The sequence below is a fragment of the Vicia villosa genome, linkage group LG4 (assembly GCF_029867415.1).
Source record: "Vicia villosa cultivar HV-30 ecotype Madison, WI linkage group LG4, Vvil1.0, whole genome shotgun sequence".
NCBI lineage: Eukaryota > Viridiplantae > Streptophyta > Magnoliopsida > Fabales > Fabaceae > Vicia > Vicia villosa.
Window position 1 is genome coordinate 65995962 of NC_081183.1, and position 24872 is coordinate 66020833.

A 24872-nucleotide genomic window follows, 5' to 3' on the forward strand; every position below is an offset into this window, starting at 1 on the left:
TTTCGTGTTATTTTTTAACTATGACTTTGTTGTTTACATTTTTGTTGATGTATCATACATTCCTTGGTCGTTTTATTCAAAATTTACCGGTTATACAGGCTCTTCTGCTCTCTCTAAGTATAGTACCTGCTTTTCTTTTTTGCTTATTTATATTATCAGTCATTTTCTAGTTTGATTTTCTGGTTTGCTATAGATTACTTTCATGCATTTGCTACTGTTTCTACACTATCACTCAACCATTTTCTGTACTACAATTTACAGTTTCAGATACGCGCACGATGTCTAGGGCTCCCATTCTCATTAAGGAGCTGGTCCAAGGGAACCAGGAGTGGAAAATGCACATCAGGGTCGTTGACCTGTGGGTTGTTACAGAAAAAACAGGGTATCAACACCTAGAGTGTGTTCTACAAGATGGAACGGTATGGCTTTTATCATTACAGTTTTTATGATTTATGTTATCCTGCTGATTATTTCTCCTCAAATTCACAGGGTGACCAAATCCATGTGACCACTAGCCGTTGGGATTTTAAAGATTGGATAGAGCAGATCAAAGAGCACGAAACTGATTATCTGTATAATGGGGAGCCTATGGCTAATGATGGCCCTTTGAAAGTATGTTCGAACCCTCTCAAGATTCTTTTTAATGGAGGCACTACTCTCACCAAGGTGGACATGCCGGACATCCCACCACACAAATTCAACTTCCATGCCATTGAAAACTTTCTCAATGGACATTTCAAGCCTGATATGCTCTATGGTTAGTTATTTCGTGCTGTTTTTGTTGTTTATCATGAATGAGTTTTTTTTTTGAATAACATAATGACTCACCGTTCTTTGAAATATATGTTATTGGTGTCTTGCAAGATGTTGTTAAGACACAAATGGGGGGTGGGGGTAAGAAGTCCTGTACCAATATCACATTACGTGACGTTGTGGGAAATGCCATTGAAGTTGCTTTATGGGGTGATTTTAGCAAATAATTCATGGACTACAAGATTCTTGGCAAACATGTTGGTCCCACAATTATCATTTTGACTCATGCTTGGTGTAAGCCCAATACAGGTCTGTAATGTGATTTTTTATTATCCCACAAATAACTATTTTATCCTATTTTGTCTGCTACCACTTAACACTACAACCTGCTTTAAATAATTGGTGCAGTATCTGGATTACCAAGTCTATCTAATGCTTGGAATGGCTCGAAACTCCTGATTAACTTAGACCATCCACAAGTGGAAACCTTCAAAACCAGGTTTAACAATGTGCTTTATAAAGTATCATATCAATTAAAATTCTCATTTCAATTCAATTTCTGATTATATCCCTGTTCTTTATATAATACAGTTTTGGAGCAGCTGATTTGTCAAATGCATCCAACCTTTCTCTATCACTAACTTGTGATTCATCCATTCAATCCACAAACCAGAATTGGACTAGCCGTAATAAGGTCAGGACTATCCGTGACATTTATGAAGGAGAAAAGGTATTTATTTGTTTATGTTGTTGTTGTTTGAGTTCAAACTATTATCCAACATTTTAGTATTCATTGTTTGACACTTTGGAGTTACTTATTTTAGGATTGTTTTGCAACTACTATTGGAACTACCAAACGATTCAAGGCTTCAAGGTTTGGATGGTTTTTTGAGAGCTGCCCCGGATGTAAGATTTCTATCAAGTCCGTTGGAGGGAAAGTTGAGTGCCACTGTGGAATTAAAGATGTTGAACCAATTACTAAGTGAGCCCTTTTTTTAAACTAACTTTTTTGGTTTTCAAATCCATCATATTTTAGACCAAGCTGTAAAATCTTTTTTTATTTTCATTGACAGATTCAAAATAGAAGTTGAAGTTGAATATGATGGATTTAATGGAACCTTTGTCTTTTGGGATAAGGATTGTGTCCCATATACTAAACTGTCTGCTAAAGAGTTAAGAAAGCTCATGATAGCGGTGAGTCATTGTTTTTGTATTATAAATGCTTAATTATAAAGCTCACTACGTATGACATATTTATCAAACCTCACGGTGTTCTTGATTGCATAGAATGGAGAAGACAACCCAAAAATATGGCCGGCTCAAGTTGACAATTTGTTGAATAAGGAAATGGCGTTCCGTATCAAATTTCAATCATCTTACAAACAGTATTCAATTGTGACAATTCTTAATGAGGATAATGTTTACAACAAACTTAAGGGATACCTAACCCCGGATGAGGAGGTAAATACATGTTTCTTTTTATGTAAGCAGTTTTTGTTGTTGTTCTTTTATATGTGATTCTGATTTAAACTTTGTTTGCAGCATACATCAAATGCTCATGTTTTGGAGATCTCCAATTCTGATCCAAATCATGAGCCAACTGAACCTATTGTAAGGGCCTAATGCATACTGTCTTATTTACACTTTGTGTACTTTTACTTCCATTTACTAAAATCAATTTCATCCTAGATGACACTATCTGCTCAAGCTTCGATATCTCCTCAACCTTCGTCTGCAAGCTCCGGCAGCACACCTGCCAAGAGGGGAGCTATTTCAACATCAGTTAATGAGTTGATTGATGCTGAAGATCTGACTCCTAAACAATCTGCTACTAAGGCTAAGACTGCAAGAAAGATCAAGCATATCAAGAAGGAGTAAACTTGAGTTTTAAATTCAAAAGTGGATGAGGATTGCTGCATTGTTATTTCACACTGTATTAGTACTGCTTTCATATGCCATTTTTTGTATTCTACCTCTTTTATGGGTGTAACTATGCTATATATTGCATGATGATCCAAAGTAAGCCACTAAACATTTGGTCTTAGTATTTTGTAATGCTTCTATTTTGAAATGACTCTATTTTGTAATGACTCTATTTGGTAATGACTATATTTTGATGGCATTTTATATAGCTTTGGTACCTCCAGTTTATATAGGTTTAATCCACTTGCATTTTATATTGCTTTTAATGATATGGAGGGTATTATATAGGTGTAACCTCACCAGTATGAATGATGGTTGGGATTTAGAATGCTTTGTGTATGCCATATAAAACACATGAATCTATTGATGGCATTTTATATGGCTTTTGTACATGACTGCTATATAGGTTTAATCCACTTGCATTCTATATGGCTTTTCATGTGATGGAGGGTATTATATAGGTGTAACCTCACGACTTTGATCTTCAGGCTGGGCTTTTGAATGAATTGTGTATGCCATACAAAATGCTATCCATGCACACGCCATCACATGAAAGGGTTTGTGGTATTTCAAATATTTTTTGTTAATAGCTCCTTTTCTGTAAAGCTCCTTTTGTAGTGGTATACCATAATTTAAATAAACATTTGCAATGGAATATACAGATTTTGTACTAACACAATTTCAAACTAGATTGTCCAAAACAACAAAAGCTCTATTTTTAATGTGTTAAGTTTACACAGCAGTTACAACATTGCCATTGGAAGAGTTCTTGATATCTTTTACATTGGGAACCTCACATTGGACAACTTGCAGCAGAGCCCTTCCATTTAATTTCGTACTTTTTAAGGAGTGCCTGTCCCTTTATACCCTTGCAAATCGGATCATAGGAAATCATTCAACAACTTTCTGCAGCATTGGATAAAGTAAGTCATACACAATGTCAACTCATCATTAAATGCTTCATGCTTTTTCAAATAACTTGCTTAGTTGTACCAAGTATATCATCTAAAAGCAGAAATTACTTCTACCATTTTACACGGTACAGGTACAACAATTTTGTACTTTTTGGTGTAACATCACATTATTTAATATTTTATTCATTGCTTTATACAATGTGGCAGAAACACTGTAGACGGTTCAATGCACAACATATATGTCTTTTCTGATGCTTGGAAACCTGGGATTTATATGAACCACTTTAGCCATTTGAATGTAATCACACCACATTGTTGTAAACTGACATTTGAGTGTAATCACACCACATGGTTAGAAACGGACTAATTATTTGAAAAGTTTAAACTACAGACTACTAGCATAGTAATTAAAATAATATTAATTTCAAACACATTTTGGATTCAAATTTTTAGAGGGAAAATATTATTTTGGTGCGTTTTTCACTTTAGTAAGGTTATGGCTCTTAAAAAATAACAAGTCCACATGCTGACTTTTTCCCTAACAAAAATGCCTTTGATATATTAAAACATGAACCTATGCAGCAAGTTGAAACATTGCAGTCAAGAAACAAAGAGCATAGAAATTCAAGGTTCTCCTATTAACAGTTATTGCATTCAGTTCTAATCACTACATTACTATTATATCTACAGGGAGGTTGGTATCATTAGTATCTACAGGGAGGTTAGTTATTGCATTCAATTGTTTTGTTTATCTCATTTGTATTGTCTTAGATTGATAATCAATTTGTTATTGGCCTACTACTTATTTTTTACAGAAAGATATACGTGTTATGTACATGTTTTCTATTTTATTATGTCTGGCAGATTATATAGAAATTCACTTTAAGTTATGGATAACAATAACCCGCATTTGGCTGGAAAGAAAGCAAGGGCACGACGATCGCTTATTATGAAAGAAAATCGTTCAAAACGTCAAAGACAGAATTTAAACCAACATGATTCTATCAATGATACATTCTATTCTCCTAATTACTTCACAATGAGACAACCTTTGTCTGAAATCACTCCCTCGGCTAGGAATCAGAAGACTATCGCACAGATTGTCGAAGAAGGGAGAGTGTTGAGTGCGTGTATGCAGAATTCTGAACCGAGCATAACCAGACATGTGTTTCGAAATAACATGAAGCCATCCCATTTAGATTCCTTAGGAACAAATTTAATGTCTAGGTTTTCTACTGAATGTACAACGGAGAATGGTCATCCAACTACAATTGAGAATGCCCAACATGGGCTGATTTTTTCAACCAACCAGTTCTATGATCCTGGAAGTTCTTCCAAGAATCCCATGTAAGGTTCATATGACCAAACATGCATGCCATTAGAGATATTCAAATTAGTGTTTATTTAACTTTTATTGACTTCCATATTATGTCAACAATTTGGATAACAGAAATACAGAAAAGAAAAAACCTGTTCGTGGCAGGCCTAAGAAGCAGCTGGGAGTACCAAGTCTTGCCATGAATTTGAATAGTAACCCCCCTAAAGAAGCTGTCAACATATCGGTAGCACAACAGCCAACGAGGTACAAGTTCTTAGTTTCATATATGCATTGTCTTCAATGTTTATCTTAATTATAATATTTGTTTAATAACTCACAAGCTTCATGATTATGCATGTATTCAACCATTTCCATGCATGCATATGAACAACTAGCAGTGTTAGCATTAGAAAAAACAACCGTCGTCAAGAAATGCCAATCAAACAGACACATCACGAGAGGGTTCGAGCATCGTCTATGTCACACACCAAAGGCAAAACACCTGAAATAAAAGAACCAGCATGTCTTGTTTTTACCCCTACAGTCAACTTGGATTTTAACAGCGACTCGGACGAAGATAGCGATTACGACCCTTTTGCAAGTGAGTCAATTGCAAAATCATTGGTTCTGTCTTCAATATTTCCACCTTATTTAAGATCATATATAAGAAATATATATGAAACATGTTCATATATTTAATATTACACTTTTTATCCATTGATAGCTTATTTATCCGATGAGGACTTCTGTTCCGAACCTGAAGAAAACGAGGCACCTTTTATAATTCACGACAACTACACCCGTTCTTCTGAAGGTATATCATTTTTATGACATTCGCTATTTTACAATTATCATAGTAATTTTTTCCTGTCTATTACTATGTAGCTTATTACGACATAGGGGACCCGCTCATCGAATGTCGTTATTGTAAATCCATGATGTGGTATCAAGAACGGATGAATAAAAGTTCCCATTCTGCTAATCCAAAGTTTATGCTGTGTTGTTGCAATGGGAAAGTTGAAATACCACTACTAAAACAACCTCCAGAAGTTTTTGCAAAATTGATGTTTGACCATGATAACGTAGTGAGCAGAAAGTTTCAACAACATATTAGAGTTTATAATATGATGTTCGCCTTTACATCGCCAGGTGCAAAGTTGGACAATCGTTTTAACAATGGAGGTGGACCACCAACTTTACGGATACAAGGTCAAACATGCCATCGAATTGGAAGTTTGTTACCTGCTCGAGGAGACACACCCAAATTTGCTCAATTATATATTTATGACACAGAGAATGAGGTTCACAATCGAATGAAGTGTCTAAGGTATAATTTCTACTAACATGCAATCATTTTATTTATAAAACTATACTGAAATTATTATTTATAATACAGCTGGAACATGCTGTAGTCGTTACTCACATGTAATCAACTTATTCTTAATGCTTTTAACCATTTCTTTATGCTTTTTTAACTTAGGACTACCAAGAACATTGATCCAGAAGTTGTACAACAATTATCTACAATGATGTATGAACACAATACTCATGCCAAGAGCTTTAAAATGGCAAAACAATGGTTCAACGAAGCGGATACTCAAAACCTGAAGTTGAGACTCATACCTGACAGATCCACGGATGGAAGAGTGTATAACCAACCGACGGTGTCTGAAGTTGCTGCCTTAGTTGTTGGTGATATTGACACAGCAGAAATGAGGGATATAATTATGCAATACCAAGGAGGCGGACTTAAGCGGATCAACGAGCTCCATGCAAGTTACATGGCCTTCCAATATCCTTTGATTTTTCCCTATGGTGAGGACGGTTATAGACCAAATATTGCCCATAGAGACTTGCCAATCTATCAGAATAGCTTACGAAATAGGCTGACAATAAGGGAATGGCTATCATATCGCATTCAAACAAGGTTAGCTGAACCTAGGACTTTGTTATCTTCCCGAAGGTTATTCCAACAATTTCTTGTCGATGGTTACACGATGTTAGAATCTGAAAAATTAGAATGGATTCGCAAGAATCAACCAAAACTTAGGGTGTCCAAGTATAATTCTCTTAATGACGAGGGTGAACAAAGTCAAATTCCAGGTTCAAGCATCGGTAAAAGAGTGGTTTTGCCTTCGTCCTTTGTTGGCGGTCGTAGGTTTATGGATCAACTGTACTATGATGGCATGGCTATTTGTAGTAAGATTGGTTTTCCAGATTTGTTCATCACTTTCACTTACAATCCTAATTGGCCGGAAATTCATAGAGTTCTTCAACCACTGCATTTGAAACCACAAGATCGTCCGGATGTCGTTTCAAGAATCTTCAAAATCAAGTTTGATCAGTTGCTAGCTGATTTGACAAAAAATGGTGTATTAGGCAAAGTACTCGCATGTGAGTTGTCCGTTAGCACTTGACTGAAACTTCTTTTTAATACTAATGTGGATTAATATGTCATTTTAACTTTTGTATCCTTTTGATCACTAGATATGTACACCATCGAGTTTCAAAAGAGAGGGTTGCCACATGCACATATACTACTATTTCTGCATCCGTCTAACAAGTATCCACGACCAGAAGACATTGACAGGATCATTAGTGCCGAAGTTCCTGATCCCTTGCAACACCCCAGGATGTACAATTTGGTTAAGTCTCATATGGTTCATGGTCCCTGTGGCTTGGCAAATCAGAGGTCCATTTGCATGAAAGATGGGAAGTGCTCCAAGTATTACCCAAAAAAATTTCAACCTACCACTATAGTTGACCAAGATGGCTATCCAGTTTATAGGAGAAGAAACAATGGAAACACAATTGAAAAAAAATGGGATAATCTTTCATAGTGGACATGTTGTACCGCACAACCCAAGTTTGTTGTTAAAGTACGAAGCACACATCAACATGGAATGGTGCAATCAAAGTACTTCTATCAAGTACCTTTTCAAATACATCAACAAAGGTTCAGACAGAATTTCTGCTGTTATACAAGGCCAGTCCAACGATGCAAATTCGGGGAAAAAAATGTTGACGAAATTAAACAATATTTGGATTGTCGATACATTTCCCCAAGTGAGGCATGTTGGAGGATATTTGCATATTCCATACACGGCAGAAAACCAGCGGTAGAGAGAATGTATTTTCACTTGGAGGGAGAGCACTCTGTTTACTACAGAGATCACGAGCAAGTTGGTGATGTTCTCCTCAAACCAAGTGTTACCGAATCAATGTTTACAGCTTGGTTTGAGGCAAACAATAGTTTTGAAGAGGCAAGGCTTTTAACTTACGGTGACTTTGTTTCTAAATTTGTTTATCATAAACGGAGTAGGAGTTGGAAGCCAAGGAAAAGAGGGTATACCATTGGTCGTCTTTGCTGGGTGCCTCAATGCTCAGGTGAATTTTTTTATTTAAGAATGATGTTAACTGTTGTTAAAGGGCCATTATGTTACAATGACATCAAGAAAGTTGATGGTGTTCAACATAAGACTTTTAGAAAGGCATGTTTTGCTATGGGTTTCCTTCAAGATGATCGAGAATTTATTGAGGCAATCAAAGAGGCACATGTTTGGGGTTCAAGTTTATTCTTACGAAAGTTATTTGTTACTATGCTTTTGTCATCATCCATGAATCGGCCAGCACACGTATGGAGAAAGTCTTGGAAGTATCTATCGGATGGTATTCTTGACGAACAACGGTTGGTGGCAAGAAATCAAGGTATAAATTCTCTATATTATTTTACCCTCAATGCTAACTTTGCTGGATTTCATTATACTATAATATAACTTCTGTGTAAACTTCCAATTTCCCTCTACATAGTTTTTTGTTCTAAAAATTTATACACTGTCATATAATATTCATACTTGTATGTATTAGTATTTGTAGGTAAAAACTCAATTTATATTATATTTGGAACAATGCATTGTTACTTGCTGTCTTTGAAACAATTGCCATTCTCAATGCATCTATAGAATAAACATGTTGCTGGTAGTTATTCTTTATAACAACAGATACTTCCAAGTGCATTATGTCCATCAAGTTATCTCAAAACACTGACATATAATATTCATACTGGTATGTATTAGTATTTGTAGGTAAATTCTGAATTTATTTTATATTTTCGGTGCTGCATTGTTTTAACCTGTCTTTGACACAATTGCCATTCTCAATGGTTGTAACTATGAACATGTTGCTGGTAGTTAAGATTTATAACAACAGAGACCTGCACATGCATTATGTCCATCAAGTTAACTTAATTACAGCCTGCTGCAGCTTTATTATTCATACTTTAACTTGAATATTATATGCCATAATCATGTAACTAATATTTTCTCATGGAACAATCCTTAGAATTGACACTTACCGACGAGGAACTTCAACAGCTGACTTTGATGGCTATTGAAACACTATTACAAAATAACAACAAAACATTGAAAGACTATAAGCCAATGCCATATCCGAAAGATTATGTTGTTTCCTTCTCGGGTAATAGGCTTATTTATGATGAGCGTCAATATGATCCTATTGCTCAACAACAGCTATTTGCAGGGTTATACGGTTCTCTAACAGGTACAATGGATAACAAATAGCCTCTTATATTATGGTTTACATATAAATACCGAGTCTCGATTTCTTATGTACTAAAATCATGTTTTACTTCATTTTCATTTAGATGAGCAAAGAAGCATTTTTGAAGAGATCATGGAAGCTGTAGAGAAACAAAGAGGCGGCGTGTTCTTTTTATATGGATACGGTGGGACCGGAAAGACTTTTATGTGGAACACTTTATCAGCGACACTTAGGTCTAAGAAAAAAATTGTCTTGCCTGTTGCATCAAGTGGGATTGCAAGTTTGTTGTTACCAGGTGGAAGAACAGCTCATTCTCGGTTTAAGATTCCAGTCCCTACTTTAGATTCTTCAATTTGCAACATTAACAAAAAAGATGATATTGCTGGGCTTCTCAAAGTGACGGATCTAATAATATGGGATGAGGCTCCTATGGCTAACAAGTATTGTTTTGAGGCACTTGACAAGTCATTGAAAGATATTATGAGTGGATCAACACATGGTCAAGATAAGATTTTTGGAGGTAAGGTTGTTGTTTTTGGTGGTGACTTCAGGCAAATTCTCCTTGTAGTACCAAGAGGTACTAGATCTGACATTATTTATGCAACAATCAATTCTTCATATCTTTGGGATCATTGTAAAGTCCTAAAGCTCACAAAAAACATGCGATTACAAAGTGGTGCAGCTACTTCTACAACAGAAGACATTAGGGCATTTTCTGAATGGATTTTACAAATAGGTGATGGGACAATGTGCGAGCCCAATGACGGTTATGCTGATATTTGTATTCCCGAAGAGTTTTTAATTGCTAATTTTGAAGATCCTATTAAAGCTATAGTAGAGGATACATACCCTGATCTTATTCATAATTATCTTGACTCCAACTATCTTCAAAGTCGTGCAATTTTAGCATCAACAATTGAGGTGGTGGATGATATCAACCAATATATCACAACTCTTATACCAGGTATTCATACAACATTTTATGTACTAAAATATCGTATTAGAATTGAATGAGTAATATTGTTTATACATTTTACCTAATATGGTATTTTTTAAAAATATCGTAGGGGAGGAGAAGGAATATTTTAGCAGTGATTCAATTGACAAATCTGATGCAAATAACTTTGATGGATACGAGCATGTCACACCCGAGTTCCTTAATGCACTCAAAACATCTGGATTGCCAAATCATTCTATTAAGTTGAAAGTTGGTGCGACCATCATGCTAATGCGCAACCTAGACCAATCGGAAGGCTTGTGCAATGGAACACGACTAACAGTGACTAGGCTTGCTAACCACGTCATTGAAGCTAAAATCATTTCTGGTAAAAATGTTGGTAACATCATTTATATTCCAAGAATGTCTTTGTCGCCTTCCCAATCACCATGGCCATTTAAATTGGTGAGAAACAATTTCCAATAATTGTCTCATTTGCAATGACAATAAACAAGTCTCAAGGACAATCTCTTGACCATGTTGGGTTATATTTACCTAAAGAAGTATTTAGCCATGGTCAATTGTATGTGGCTATCTCTAGAGTTAAATCAAAAAAGGGTCTTAGGATTCTTATTCATGACAAAGATAAAGAAGCTTTGACTATTACAACCAATGTGGTGTTCAAGGAAGTATTCCAAAACATTAATTAGGTATCCTCTTTGCTACTTGAATATATACTTGCAATTTAGTTTATAATCCAAAGTCAACCAAAATCTCCCTTTATTGCAAGGTTCTTAATTGGGTGACCAATTCTCTTTGCAGGAGAACAATTCAAGCATATGGTGCTGGTTTTGAAGTTGATATGGTGCTGGTTTTGAAGTTGGATACTTTCACAAATATTTAGTTATTCAATGTAAACAATTGTTTTATAATTCAGATTTAAACAACACTTCAATTTCTACCAAGGTTCATATTCATTTAACATGTGCTTTGTTACTGTTACAACCAGCTATGGAAATATCACAAAAAGTTAGGAAACACCTAAGGGTGAATTTTGGATGCATTTCAACTTAAAAAAACATGCCAGCAGTAGCTTTTGATACCTATTTGCCATGCGGTACTGTATTTAAATAGGTGTTGCATTTTAGAAAATATTGCACACAAGGATACCTTACAACTTTTAATATTACATACCATACTTAAATATATATCTATTTAAATTAAGATTTACAGGAAGTCGATATTCATAGCACACAGGTGACTGCAACACTTTTTTAAAACATGAAACAACTAACCAATAAAAATATTGCCTGTAGTATGAATTTCTATACAGATAGCATTCTTTTAGTAAAACAAGACATATGCTATGATAGGAGGCTTGGAGAAGGTTGGAATTACATCTTTTTCACACCCAAGTTCACCATCACATAAACAATTGTAATTATAGAGTTATCAACCTTTGTTATAAACAATTGTTCACCAGCATATAAACAATTGTAACAATACAACCAAGCATAAAGTTGTTTTTTAAGAAATTGCACTAAATATAACTTAACAACGAACAAGATATAAATACACGGAGAACAATAACTTCATTAACTTGAAGACGCAAATTGCAATCACCCAATATGTAAATCCATTACATTAATTTTTAGTACAACATCAAGACACGTAAACGCGATTACACTCCCTCCTTCAACGGTTCAACAGCCAAACAACCAATGTGTGCGCCTCTCTGTTTATCCTCAAGGACAACTTGTCGCCTCTCTTCAGCCTTCTCTGTCTGGCATACTCATACCATCCAACCCCTATGTATGCCTCCTCCTGTGTATTTCTCGACGCGCATCGTAGATCTGCTTGGTACACAATCCCCATATCTGCATCGAAAAGATCCATTTGCGTGGGAAAGGCGGTTAAGAACCTGCAAACCTCTCGCGGAAATACCTGAACAAATATTAAATTCATTAAATCATCATACAAAATCCGGGAAGATGTTTTGTTAGTCATTATAATCCAAAGTAACTCTTACAAGTACATTACGCCGCGCTTTTCGACCGGATGTAATTGTTTTTGTCCATGAAATTGTATCGTCTTCGTGGGAAAAACTCAAATTTAAATCCATGCTTCCAGAACTGCACAACAGTTACGATAATCAATGACAACCTATAAAAAATTTCCACTTCATGGTTTACTATGACGAAACAATGTCAAGTAGTCGCCCTGGACATTTATGCTTACCATACATGGGAAATAACTGCAGGCAAGTAACTAATTCATACACATAGCAGATTATCACTACACACGAAAATAAGAGAAACGCAAAACATATTGAATCGTATGAATTCTGGAAAACCAATTGTTTACATTGAATAACCAATTGCTTCAACCTAGAGTCAGTTGCAGTCATTGAATAACCAATTGCTTCAACCTAGAGTCAGTTGCAGTATATCAGTTGCAAAAAATTCATCGATTGCACCATATCAGTTGCAGCTTAGAAAACTTCTAAACTTCTTTGCAATCTAAAATTCAAGGCGTGTGTGATGATGCTCAGAAATACGATCTTCTTCCCAAAAATCAATTTTCAAGAGTATTAGGTCAACAAAGAATTGATCAGAGCCGTGAAATTTTACCCAAAACACAATTTATCAACCCTACACGTCATTGAACATTAGGTAAAACAACAATTTTCAGTTCCTAATGGACCTGAATAACTTACCTGAACTCCGACGAAACATCTGAAGGTGGCTCCCCAAGGGCTTCCATTTGCAAATCGCGAAATTGATACACGGATTAATCATTTGCAGCATTGACAAACCCCTTTTATTTCTGGTGGACAATCTTACCCTTTTTGCTTTTGGCCCATGTCAATTACAGTATTTTTATATTTGGGCCCATGTAGCAAGGTTTAAAAAATATACCTATCTTACAAAATACTATTTTCTAAATTTCTTATGAAACAAAGTATTTTTTAATATATATTTTTTTAACCTTTTTATATTGCATTTAGGTCAAACTACGTTACTACGCATTTTTTCTTATCGTTGATAGAGTACTACACCACAAAAATATGCACCCGTGCGACAGCACGGGTCTCCGACTAGTTAAGTTTAAAATGACATATTTTTAAGTGTTTTTAAATACTTTATATATTGTTTTTCATTTGATTTTTCAAACTTAATCATTTGTAAATATTTTGTGATCAAACCCTAATCATTTAGGTGTTAATTAAGTATAATCTTTGTGTTTATCTTAATTAATTTGATTTCTTTCAAAATTTCAAACCGTTTCAAAACAAACGATCACAGTTTTTCAAAAACGATAAACCTTTTCTTTTTTTTTGGTTTTCTTTTCAAAAGAAACTATTGATTAAATCTTTTTGGATTGATCAATTGATTTTCAAACATGGGCCTCTCGAATATTAGAGAGTATAAGTCCCTTTCCTTTTCTTTGTACAGTTTTTCTTTAAACAGAAAACTTCTTTCAAAACAAATCTTCAAACTGTTTTCAAAACGACAAACTTTGCAAATCAATTAACCATGTTTTATAAAATAAACAGGGGCATCCACATAGGTATAAGTCCCATTCCTGTACATGAAATTAGGTATTTCATTGTACACACACCTTTTTGTATATATCTCGTTCAATTTGTTTTTTTTAACTTCGAACAACAAATCAAAAAATGAAGGTTTTCTTTAAATCTTCCCAAAAATACCATGGGCCTCCATGTAGGTATAAGTCCCGAGCCCTTTTGTAAATACTTGTTTACATAGCTTTTGAATAAACTCAAGTGGGTCTCTCCCCGAGTATAAGTCCCGAGCCCCCGTGTTTACAAACGGATCATACTTACAGGTATATTTTCCTTCATAAACTCCATTGTATGCACACACCTTGTCATATATATGTGCTTGTTCATACTTGTTCATATTTGTTCATGTACTTGTTCATATTTGTTCGTACTTGTTCATATTTGTGATTGTGTTATATATATGCTTGTTCAACTTAGTACAACACTAGGTACCCCATAGCCTCCTATTGGGCTTCGTGCAAAGAATCTCCCTAGTTTAGGTTAGGACATAGAGTATGGTTTCCCGGTGAAATCGCTCTAAGAGCTCAAACCAACTATACCATGCCTCCTCTTGGGCTTCGTACAAACGACTTGTCCCTCCCATAGCCTCCTCTTGGGCTTACAATGCAAGGACCCTCGATTGTCCCTCCCATAGCCTCCTATTGGGCTTACAATGCAAGGACCCTCGGATAGCCTCCTCTTGGGCTTCGCACAAGGACCCACGGGCTTCTTATAAGCATTCCCAATATCCAAATCAAATACCCTAGGAGATTAGACATTTATCATCTCTATGATAGGAGTATCTCTTCTATATCATCATAAACAATCAATCAATCAATCAATCAACTTAACTTTTTTGCCACAAGGCTGGCTAATCAATCAAACCTTTTTGCCACCATACTGGCTGATTAATCAAAGTTTTTGTCACAAGGCTGACTTCATTGAAGCTTTTGCCACAAGGCTGGCTGATTAATCAAAACTTTTTGTCACAAGGCTGACTTCATTGAAAGTTTTTGCCACAAGGCTGGCTAGAAAAACATCTTTATCATTCTAAGCACCATAAGTGGCATGGCCCAGGGCTTATAATGAAAAGATTTTCAAACAAAAACAAACGGATGTATGTGATGATATAGATTAGATACATCGAACATTTAGATGACATTTGTCTCTTATCCTTTGCTTCCACTAGCATAAGTGGGAACTACGATTGCTCTGACTTTCTCAACATCCCTTTGAGAATACGTAGGCACAAGGTCGTATCCTTGGCGAGCAAAACTTCTCCCTCAAACCATTCAAACCTTAGCACCCGTAGACCCGAGCTACAAATGCTCTGATTCCCTCTAAGGGATATGTATGCAGAGGATCGCGATGATCTTTGCGAGCATAATCAAACAAACACCCTAGGTCCCACCTATCTCACAAGAACCTCTCCATAACATAGAATGAAACAAACACAACAAAGAAGCCTATAGAGTACTATAGATACGTTGGGTGCTAATACCTTCCCTTCGTATAACCAACCCTCTTACCCAAGATCTCTCCCCCACTTTTCAGGTTATTGCAACTTTTTTCCTTTTCCTACTTTGGAAACAATAAAAAGTTTGGTCGAAACAAAAGAAAAATCATTTTTTTGAGCACTCGAGCCCAAAGAAGGCATCAGGTGTCTCATCCCGAAAAAAGATACGATTTTTCCCCGCGACAGTCCCCATCTTTTGGGTAGACTTCTAATTATTTTCTTAACGTGATCAGCTTTTGTGTATCCCTTGTCAAGAACTCTTAATCCAGCAGTCAGAGTCTGGAATCTGGAAAACATTGCTTCAATATTTTCATCATCTTCCATTCTGAAGGCTTCGTACTTCTGGATGAGAGCCAGAGCTTTTGTCTCTTTGACTTATGCATTTCCTTCATGAGTCATCTTCAGAGATTCAAAAATATCATGAGCAATTTCCCTGTTTGTGATCTTCTCATACTTAGCATGTGAAATGGCATTTAACAATATAGTCATTGCTTTGTGGTGATTTTTGAACTCTTTCTTTTACTCATCACTCATAGCCCGTCTAGTAATCTTGACTCCATGAGTAGTTACTTGATGTGTGTAGCCATCCAGCACTAAATCCCATAGATCACCATCTTGACATAGAAATTAGCTTTCAAGCCTATCTTTCCAATATTCAAAGTTCTTACCATCAAAGACTGGTGGTCTATTTAATCCATTAAAGCTAGAGTTACATTGTTGCTTTGTTCAGTATTAGTTGGTGGTGGAGTAGGATTTGCCATAGTGTGTTTTTCTTCCTGAATCTTTTCTCTAACACTGTTAAGTGTTTGCACCTAGAACCGGCGCTCTGATGCCAATTGAAGGAGTGAAAAACACTTAGAAGGGGGGGGGGGGATTGAATAAGGGTTGTTTCTAAAAATTGCAGATAAAAATAATCACACAGTTATTTTTATCCTGGTTCGTTGTTAACCAAACTACTCCAGTCCACCCCTTATAGAGTGATTTACCTCAACTGAGGATTTAATCCACTAATCAACCTTGATTACATTGGTATTCCACTTAGACAACTTCTAAGTCTTCTAGAGTATACAGATCACAACTTGATCACTCTAGGAATTTCCTTTTACAAATAGTAAACAGTATTACAAGAGTTTAATGTGCTTCTTAATAAGCTATAATCACAAAGTGATTTTTCTCTCAAGATTAAGTTCTAACACTCACTAAGATATTACAAGATTTGTGAGGTTGAAGATGAAGTTTCTTTGCTGTTTGTGTGATAGCTTTGTGAATCAATTTTGCAGCGTAAGTTCACTCAGCATGTGTTGTAACGTTTTCAACAAGCATAGCTTCTCTTTTATATGGCAGTGAGAAATGTGACCGTTGAATAGCATTAAATTCTTTACGTAAATAGTACACTGCTGCATTTAATGTTTCACTCTTTGTCAACTACCTCGAGCCTTGTTTCAACTGCTCTTGCTGACTTTGCCTTTTGTAGCTTCTAACGTTCCTTTTGTCAGTTAGATAGATTTGACGTTGTAGCTTTTTCATCTTGTACTTACTTCTGGACTCAGACTATTAGAATGACGTTTGAATATCAGAGTCTTCAGCGTTGGTGCAGATGCAACTTCAGTCATTAGTCTTTGGAAGTTCTTTGTAGCGTGATACCATCAGATCTTCAGAGCCTTGCTTCTGATTGCCATCTTCTGATGCCTTCCAGATCATGTTCTGATTTCCTCAAGACCATCTTATGATGTCTTCCAGACCATGTTCTGATGAAGCCATCAAGATCTTCTGGGTCAGAGCTTCTGAATGATGATTTAGTGCATACTCTTTTAGACTTTTCCTAAAATGAAAAACGTGAATAATTAGAGTACCATATCGTCTTATACAAAATTCATATATAATGTTATCATTAAAACTATAAATATTGATCAGAACATTTCATGTTCTAACAAAAAGATCATACATTTTTACCAATCATTCTCAATTGCATTCTCACTTTAATCTTCATATCCAAATCCTAGAATGTATTTCTCCTCTCTTAAATCTCTTTCATCTTTATCTCTGAAACAATGAGTGGTGTGTTGTTGTGAATGTATAAAGTAAATTTTGTGTGTAGATTAGTTGGAGTCGGAGTCCGATTGCAGCACTAGTTTTATTTAAGTTTCGGGTCAATTAGTTTTGGGTCTGGGTCGTATGTTTGACCCAGTTGGATTGTGAAACGGGTTGTACTCTTTCCCCTTAGAGTAGCAGCCGCGGTACTGTAGCAGCTTTCATCACTATTCACGAAAATATTTCAAGCTTTTGTACGATCGTGTAATGGAGAACTAATCCGAAGGTGAAATATGCCGGAGTCGAGTTCCAAATACTTTGAGGTTTTTTATCAATTCCAATTAAATTATTCATTCCTTTCAATATCGTGCTCTGTGTCTTGTTTGCTTAATTCAAGTTCCATAGAATATATATTGATTTGATTCGATGATTGTTCTTCCTATAATTTAATCGCGTTTGCTTTATCCGCGCAATTGTGTTTGCTTAATTCACAATACTTTAATCCGTTTGCTTAATCCGGACATTAGGAATTTACAATCTTGTAGTATGAATTGCGCTTGTTAATTCGACATTACAATCGAATAGGAATTGAAATCATTTAGGGACTGGAATTATATTGACCGATGATAAGTTGGATATCGAACCGGCAGATTAACCTGTTTTAATCACTTATTTCAAAACAGCTTATTTTTAGAATCACTTATTTTAAGCGCTTTTTTGCTAAATCGAACCCAAACCAACCCTCCCCAATTTCGACTTTGCTTTTAGTTAATAAAATCAAGAATCCTTGCGATACGACTCGAGCCATTGTCGTTGTACTACGTTTTACAAAATACTCGTTTTTGATCTGCGCGCGACAGCGGATCACCAACCTTACCTCCTTATTAGTTAATTACTAGTACTTCAATTTCTATGTTAGTCAAGAGCTTTGAAGCTGCACTATTGATTTAAAATCTTTTAATGTGAAACCCATAAATAGGGACTAAACAAAAAAAAGATTTAGGGACTAAAATAAAAAACGCATCATCTACATGGACGAAAAAGACTATTTAAGCCAAAATTTTGGGTTTGTGTTCATATCTTCATCCTCAACCTTCATACCAATTCAAAATTTTTCAAACCCAAAATTGATGTTAAAAATTTTCAACTATTAATTAATGATTATATATTTTATTAAATATTAATAATTGAAATATTAAATATTTTATTAAATATTAATAATTTATGAAATATTTTATATCTCAACTATTTTATTAAATAATAAAAAAAATATTAACATCATTAATGAATAGACTAATTATTAAATAAATAAATTAATAAATTATTTCATTAATTAAAAAATTATTTAGTGATATAAAAAAATTAAACAATTTAATAAACTATTTTGGTAATATTAAAGTATCTATGTAATATATATCATTATTGAAGTGGAAAGATAATTTGTTGTTATTGAAAAGGTCAGGGGTTCAACCCGTCTTGGGACCACATTTCAACTTTTACATTTTGAGATTTTAGGGATCAAAGTAAAAAAACAAACAAACAAAGCTTATATGCAATGATTGAATATTAAAAAGGGTTTATATTTGTGATCCTCCTAAATATCTCAATTTTTGTTTTTAGTCCCTCAAAATATTTTCTTCAAAGAATGATCCTCCAAAATTTTTTAATTTTAACTTTTAGAGACTCTTTCAATTTTGCGACGATTTTTACAATTTAGCGACAGAATAAGCGACGATTTCAAAAATATATTTAACCCTATTAAAATAATGAAAAAAATTAAAAAAAAGGCCGTCATGTCAACACCGTCTGCCACATCATCTAAGTTTTTAACGGAACTTTGACAGCAGGGACCAACACCAACAAGAAATGAACATATGAGGACTTGGACAAAAAAATATTCTATGGACCAAATTCAAAAACTGTCTCTTATAGGGATCAGAAGACTATTTAAGCCTATATATTAAGAAGTTCCTTTTTTATTTTTATATTTAATCACTTTAACCCACGTTCCTTATAAACAATCATGGCGAAATGTGAAGGGGGTCACGCTTCAAATCTCAGTACCAACAATTTTATGTTTTTTCATTACAAAAAGAGAAACGCTAAGAACACTCTACTCTCTCAAACACTCCGTTTTTTATTGGTTGAAACATGTGTGGGTCCTACTACTTTATGTGGAACCTATTTCCAAAGTGAGGGACTCATTCATGTTTTAACCAATAAAAAAGTGAGTGTTTGAGAGAGTGTTGCTAGCACTCCTTTTTTACCAATCGCGGTGGAATATTTTACCTATATAAGCTAACTTAATTTATTTCAGCGTGAAACCCTAACTTGTCTCACCTTATCCCAAACTTCTAAAAGCTCCAAGTCATCTTTACAAAATTCCAGCATAACTTATCCAACTAGTATCAAGGAAATGTGTCCCTAATCTTTAAAAGACGAAAGAGAAACTTATTTCGTTTTCTTCATTTTTTACGAATATTTTTAAGGAAAAGTACGTACGTGAAACATTTTCCACCATCATCTTATGAGTTATGTTATTGTTGTTGTTCAAAATTATTTTAACATTTAGGATTTATTGTTTTTTGTTGTTGTTAACATGAGATTATATGTTTTATATTGTTGTTTTTATTGAGATAAGTATTAGGTTTAAGTTACTGTTGTGGTTTTTGTTAGTTATGTTGTTGTTTTTGTTGATACAAACAATAGTATTTTTATTATTAATGTTGATGTTGTTTTTGTTAAAATATATTGTTGTTTGTGTTGATACAGGTAATAATTTTTTTGTTAATGTAGATGTTTTTTTTCCAGTTATCGTGTTGTTTTTGTTGAGTTGTGTTGTTAGTTTTGTTGATACAAGTAATTTTTTGTGTTAATGTGGATGTTTTTGTTCAATTATGATGTTGTTTTTGTTGAGTTATATTGTTGATTTTGTTGATACTATTAACAAATGTTTGTTAATGTTGATGTTTTTATTGAGTTATGTTACTATTTTTGTTGAGTTACGTTGTTGATTTTGTTGATACAATTAAATTTTTTTTTTTTGGTAATAATGATATTTTAGTTAAGTTATATATGTTGTCTTTTTTATTTTTTATGTTGAGATAAGTAAAAGGTTATTTTATTGTTGTGGTTATTGTTAGTTATGTTGTTATTTTTTGTTGTCCTATGTTGTCAATGTTGAGTTATATATGTTGTTAATGTTTAGTTATGTTGTTTATGTTTAGTTATGTTTAGTTTTCTTGATAATTTGAGTTATATATGTTTTTTTTTTAATATATAGAGAAAAAAATAACAAATAATAATTTTTTACCTATGATAGTTGATAATGTTATACTTTGTGCAACGTTCATGTAACGTCCACATATAATATAATCTAGAAATACATTATATATAGTGTAATATTAGTACTGATATAATCATAAAACCCATCAGAAACATTATACATACATATCGAAAATAATAATATACATAAGTGACACAGGATATACAAAGGTTCGTACACAATACTAGGATCTAAAAAGAGTATAATCCAAGGATCCTCAAAAGGACAATGTAAGAACATCCAAAATGGTCAAGTCGCTGAAACATCAACACACAAGTTTCCCCTTGCCTTTCACCTACAAAGAACTAACGAAAATAAGCAACAATAATAGTGGGATGAGATACTAATCCCAATGAGTTCTCGTATCTTATGAGTCCACTTGGATTTAAAGGAATTAAATAAGACCACTCAACTCTACTTGATAAATCTTTACGGGATACTAAGGTCCATGGTATTAAGAAATGAACCTTGTATCATGGGAGAATGCTATAACGATAAATGCATATTATGACCAATGTACACCATCTCTAGCCACTAAGTGTTAGAATGCAGCGACTTATCTAGAGGAGGTGAATATATCCCCAAACCAAAATAGCCAATTAAAATTTGGTTTGGAAAGTTAATAGAAAAGATGCAAGCATAAGGTTTTAATCTAGATTGAAATAGTAGTCTAAACAAACCTATTTATTGAAACTCGGATATGTGCAAGTCGTATGGAATTAAAACAATAATAATAACAATCAACACAAGTCTATCTCAATTAACTGTTTACCACAAATCACAATGGTTACCTATTTCCAAAGGAATTATTGATAAAACGAAAACTAGCAATTTGTCAAACACTTGGTGTGCAATCTAATTTTTCAGAATTTTTCCTTTGAATTGTGTTGATATGAAAACCATTTATAATCAAAGTGATTATAAGCTAATCAACACACCACTTTAAACAAAACAATTGCAGAAAAATTCTAACGAGTCGATCGATCAAACAATGCTATTCGACAAATTGCACAGTGAAAACAAAAACTAGCATTTTATTGAACACTTGGTGTGCAATAAATTTTTCAGATTTTTCCTTTATGCTTTGTCAATATGCAAAAGCACTTACAATTAAATTGATTGTAAGATAATCAACAAAGCAATTTTCAACTTTAATAACCAAGGAAAATATCTATACAAATTGATTTGTCAAATACCTATTCAACAAATTGCTTATAGAAATTAAATGAGAGTAAGAGAGAAAGAGATGGAGAGCGACACAAGGATTTGGTAAGGTATTTCCCCATGTCATCCTTGCGTGTGGGTACGTTTTCCCTCAATTTCAAACGAAATTGAGAAGGAATTTCTTACTTTGCAAAAAGTAACTACAAGAGAAGTGTTCAAAGAGAAACCCTTACAAACCCTAACCATTTGTTATAGATTCAACCCATTCTCTTCTTTTGATATTCAAAAAGACCAAGATACAATAGATCCAATTAATTCATCGTCTCACGCTACTCCTTTGCAAGATCCTCATTCTTCAAAGTTGTCACTCAATCGAATCCAATTGAAAACTATAGAACACAAGAAATTCCAATTTGATTCGCCCTTCTCGCGCTACTCCCTTGTGAGTTACCAAAACTCCAAAGCTTTCACGTGGCCGCAATTCTTTGATTCTCCGTTCTCGTTCTACTCCTTTGCGAGTTACCAAAACTCCAAGGCTTTCACTTGGCCACAATCCTCTTTGGATATTCTTATGCAAACCCCCAAATATACCAAAGATCTTGAAGGACAAAACCTAGGTTTTTTAGGATGAAATCCCCCACAATTCTCAATCCAATATTCTTGGTTACAATAAACCTAATTGGACCTTATCAAACCTTGTCTAGATGGCACCCTAACAAAAGATGATTGTGTGTGATTTTTTAGTGTGTATACATAGGTTTGAGGTTGAAGGTGAAGAGCAATGGTGGTAAGTGTTTATAGTTTCATCAAGTTGTAATGACGCATATATGTTGTATTTATAGTTGGGGAACTTTGGTGGCTAAAAGGGAAACTTCATAATTGAAAAAATATGAAAATTTTGACCCACATAATAGTATGCCCTAACCTGAAACATTTATGTGTCGACACGAAAATCATCACAAAATAATATGTGCCGACCTGAAACAGTTATGTGTCGACACGAAATTCGTATGTGCTGACCTGAAAGATTCTATGTGCCCGCACATAGAACAGAAGCTACAGGCTTTAAGAATGAAGTACATGTACTGGCCTAAAAATCATATGTGCATACCTTAAAGATTTATGTGCCAGCGTGAAGGTTTATGTGCCACGAAAAGCTTGTGTGTCGGCTTAAAAAGCTGATGTGTCGGTGCATACAATTGTAGTTTGTGCAGAAAATGATTTTTCATGATTTGGATCAATTTTAAACTTTCTTTGAATTCTTCCTAAGACCTCTAATGCAAGGGTGCACTAAACGAAATAGAGATACCGTCCAATATACAAAAAATGCTAAGTTTTCCTAGTTTTGACATCATGTTAAACATCTAATGGTGAAGTTGCACTCACATACTCCCCCTTTTTGATGATGATAAAACTTGTGATGATGCATTTCATGTCTTCATTGATGGCCCCCTTGAACATGTGCATCCCAAATTCATCTCGCATATCTCCCCTTTTGACAACATAAAAAAGAAAGATAGAAAATTGTGAGAAGTATCATAGTCCAATACAAATAATAATATATCACTCAGAGGCGTTTTTGCAAAGAAGAGCAACAATCACATATCCCCATATATATATATATATATATATATATATATGTGTGTGTGTGTGTGTGTGTGTGTGTGTGTGTGTGTGTGTGTGTGTGTGTGTGTGTGTGTGTGTGTGTGTGTGTAACGATGCAAAATTGATAAATAACTAGCATAAAACATCCCCTAACATGTAATGTAATGCATGAATATTATTGAATGCGATGCATGAGCAAAATTTTCAAGTTGCTTCTTTAGCGTCACGATTACGTAACACAACACAATGGAACTCCCGATGCCGCACAAGCATGTGCCTAGCTTGGCAACAAAATGTCACCACTCAAACTAAAATGAAAATGTTGTCATAACATGTGACACAACTACAACAAGAACCATAATTGCAAATAACATACATACATACAACTCATGTGCAAATGCAGGGAAATAATGATACCAAAGCATGCTTGTGCAATCAAGAACAAACTTATACAAATGGTAAAGAATTAATACATGAATTCATTATAAGTATAAAAATTGAAAACACATAATGGCTGTCAATTGAAATTTTTGGAAATGAACATTCATGGGTTACATCATTTGAGAACATAGTCGACATATTAAACCAACTAAAAACACGCATAAAGAAAAGTCTTACTTTCATGGAGAAATTAAAATAATATTGAAGTTCAGAATCACTCAAAGGCATTATCATTAGAAGTCTGCAAAGAAATTGTCAAGATCAAGATTTGAAGTCTCTGAAGGAGTTTCCACGATAAAAAGTCAGCAAATAGAAGAAAGATTGGATCAGACTCTGAAGAAAAAGAAGCTGCAAGCGTGGTTTTGGAATCTGGAAGGCAGAAGTTCATGCTCTCGGAATTAAAGAAATCAAGCTATTTTAAAGGGAAGCTTTGACTGGTCAGAATTTCTAAACTCTATCTCTAATACTTCATTCACTGTATATCTTTATATATCCTAGAGTGAGAAATCCTTACATCTCCCTGACATTTAAATCAGTTTACAGTCATCATTATATTTTGACCAAGAATCTTGCTAAAACTCATTTATTTCATTTATTACACACATTCGTTTTAGTAAATTATTATCTTGGAAATGAAAAGGCTTTAAAACGCTTTATTCTTTTTAAGCTTTATCTCTTCATCATCTGTTTTTGAGACTCATCATTTGTCTTGATTCTCAAGTCTTCATTTATTGCGTTGTCAGTTTCAAAATGTTTTAGTGAGTCTATCACGTTTTCCTTCTCTATTTAAAGTTTCCTTTTGTTATCTACTTCTCTTCAT

At 34.4% G+C, this 24872-nt stretch overlaps 2 protein-coding genes and 1 pseudogene across 2 annotated transcripts; all 3 read left to right on the top strand.

Annotated features, from left to right (window-relative positions):
• Positions 1-278: 278 nt before the first annotated feature.
• Positions 279-2631, top strand: LOC131597313 (uncharacterized). The gene is made up of 10 exons (XM_058870018.1): positions 279-419; positions 490-757; positions 865-963; positions 1162-1252; positions 1345-1483; positions 1578-1735; positions 1827-1947; positions 2041-2214; positions 2296-2364; positions 2443-2631. The coding sequence occupies exons 1-10, from the start codon at positions 279-281 to the stop codon at positions 2629-2631; spliced, it is 1449 nt and encodes a 482-aa protein (XP_058726001.1).
• A 1848-nt stretch (positions 2632-4479) lies between these two features.
• Positions 4480-7748, top strand: LOC131597314 (uncharacterized). Its single transcript, XM_058870019.1, has 7 exons — positions 4480-4937; positions 5041-5172; positions 5304-5509; positions 5633-5722; positions 5794-6235; positions 6389-7302; positions 7396-7748. Exons 1-7 carry the CDS (start codon positions 4480-4482, stop codon positions 7746-7748), a joined length of 2595 nt encoding a protein of 864 aa, XP_058726002.1.
• Positions 7749-8036: 288 nt separating this feature from the next.
• LOC131597315 (uncharacterized) lies at positions 8037-11115 on the top strand (annotated as a pseudogene).
• The last annotated feature ends 13757 nt before the right edge of the window (positions 11116-24872 follow it).

Coding starts and splice junctions, on each gene's coding strand:
- LOC131597313 (XM_058870018.1), top strand. CDS start 279: ATGTCTAGGGCTCCCATTCTCATTAAGGAGCTGGTCCAAGGGAACCAG. Junction 964..1,161: donor CATTGAAGTTGCTTTATGGG/GTGATTTTAGCA, acceptor TAATTGGTGCAG/TATCTGGATTACCAAGTCTA. Junction 2,365..2,442: donor ATGAGCCAACTGAACCTATT/GTAAGGGCCTAA, acceptor ATTTCATCCTAG/ATGACACTATCTGCTCAAGC.
- LOC131597314 (XM_058870019.1), top strand. CDS start 4,480: ATGGATAACAATAACCCGCATTTGGCTGGAAAGAAAGCAAGGGCACGA. Junction 5,173..5,303: donor GTAGCACAACAGCCAACGAG/GTACAAGTTCTT, acceptor ATGAACAACTAG/CAGTGTTAGCATTAGAAAAA. Junction 7,303..7,395: donor ATTAGGCAAAGTACTCGCAT/GTGAGTTGTCCG, acceptor TTTGATCACTAG/ATATGTACACCATCGAGTTT.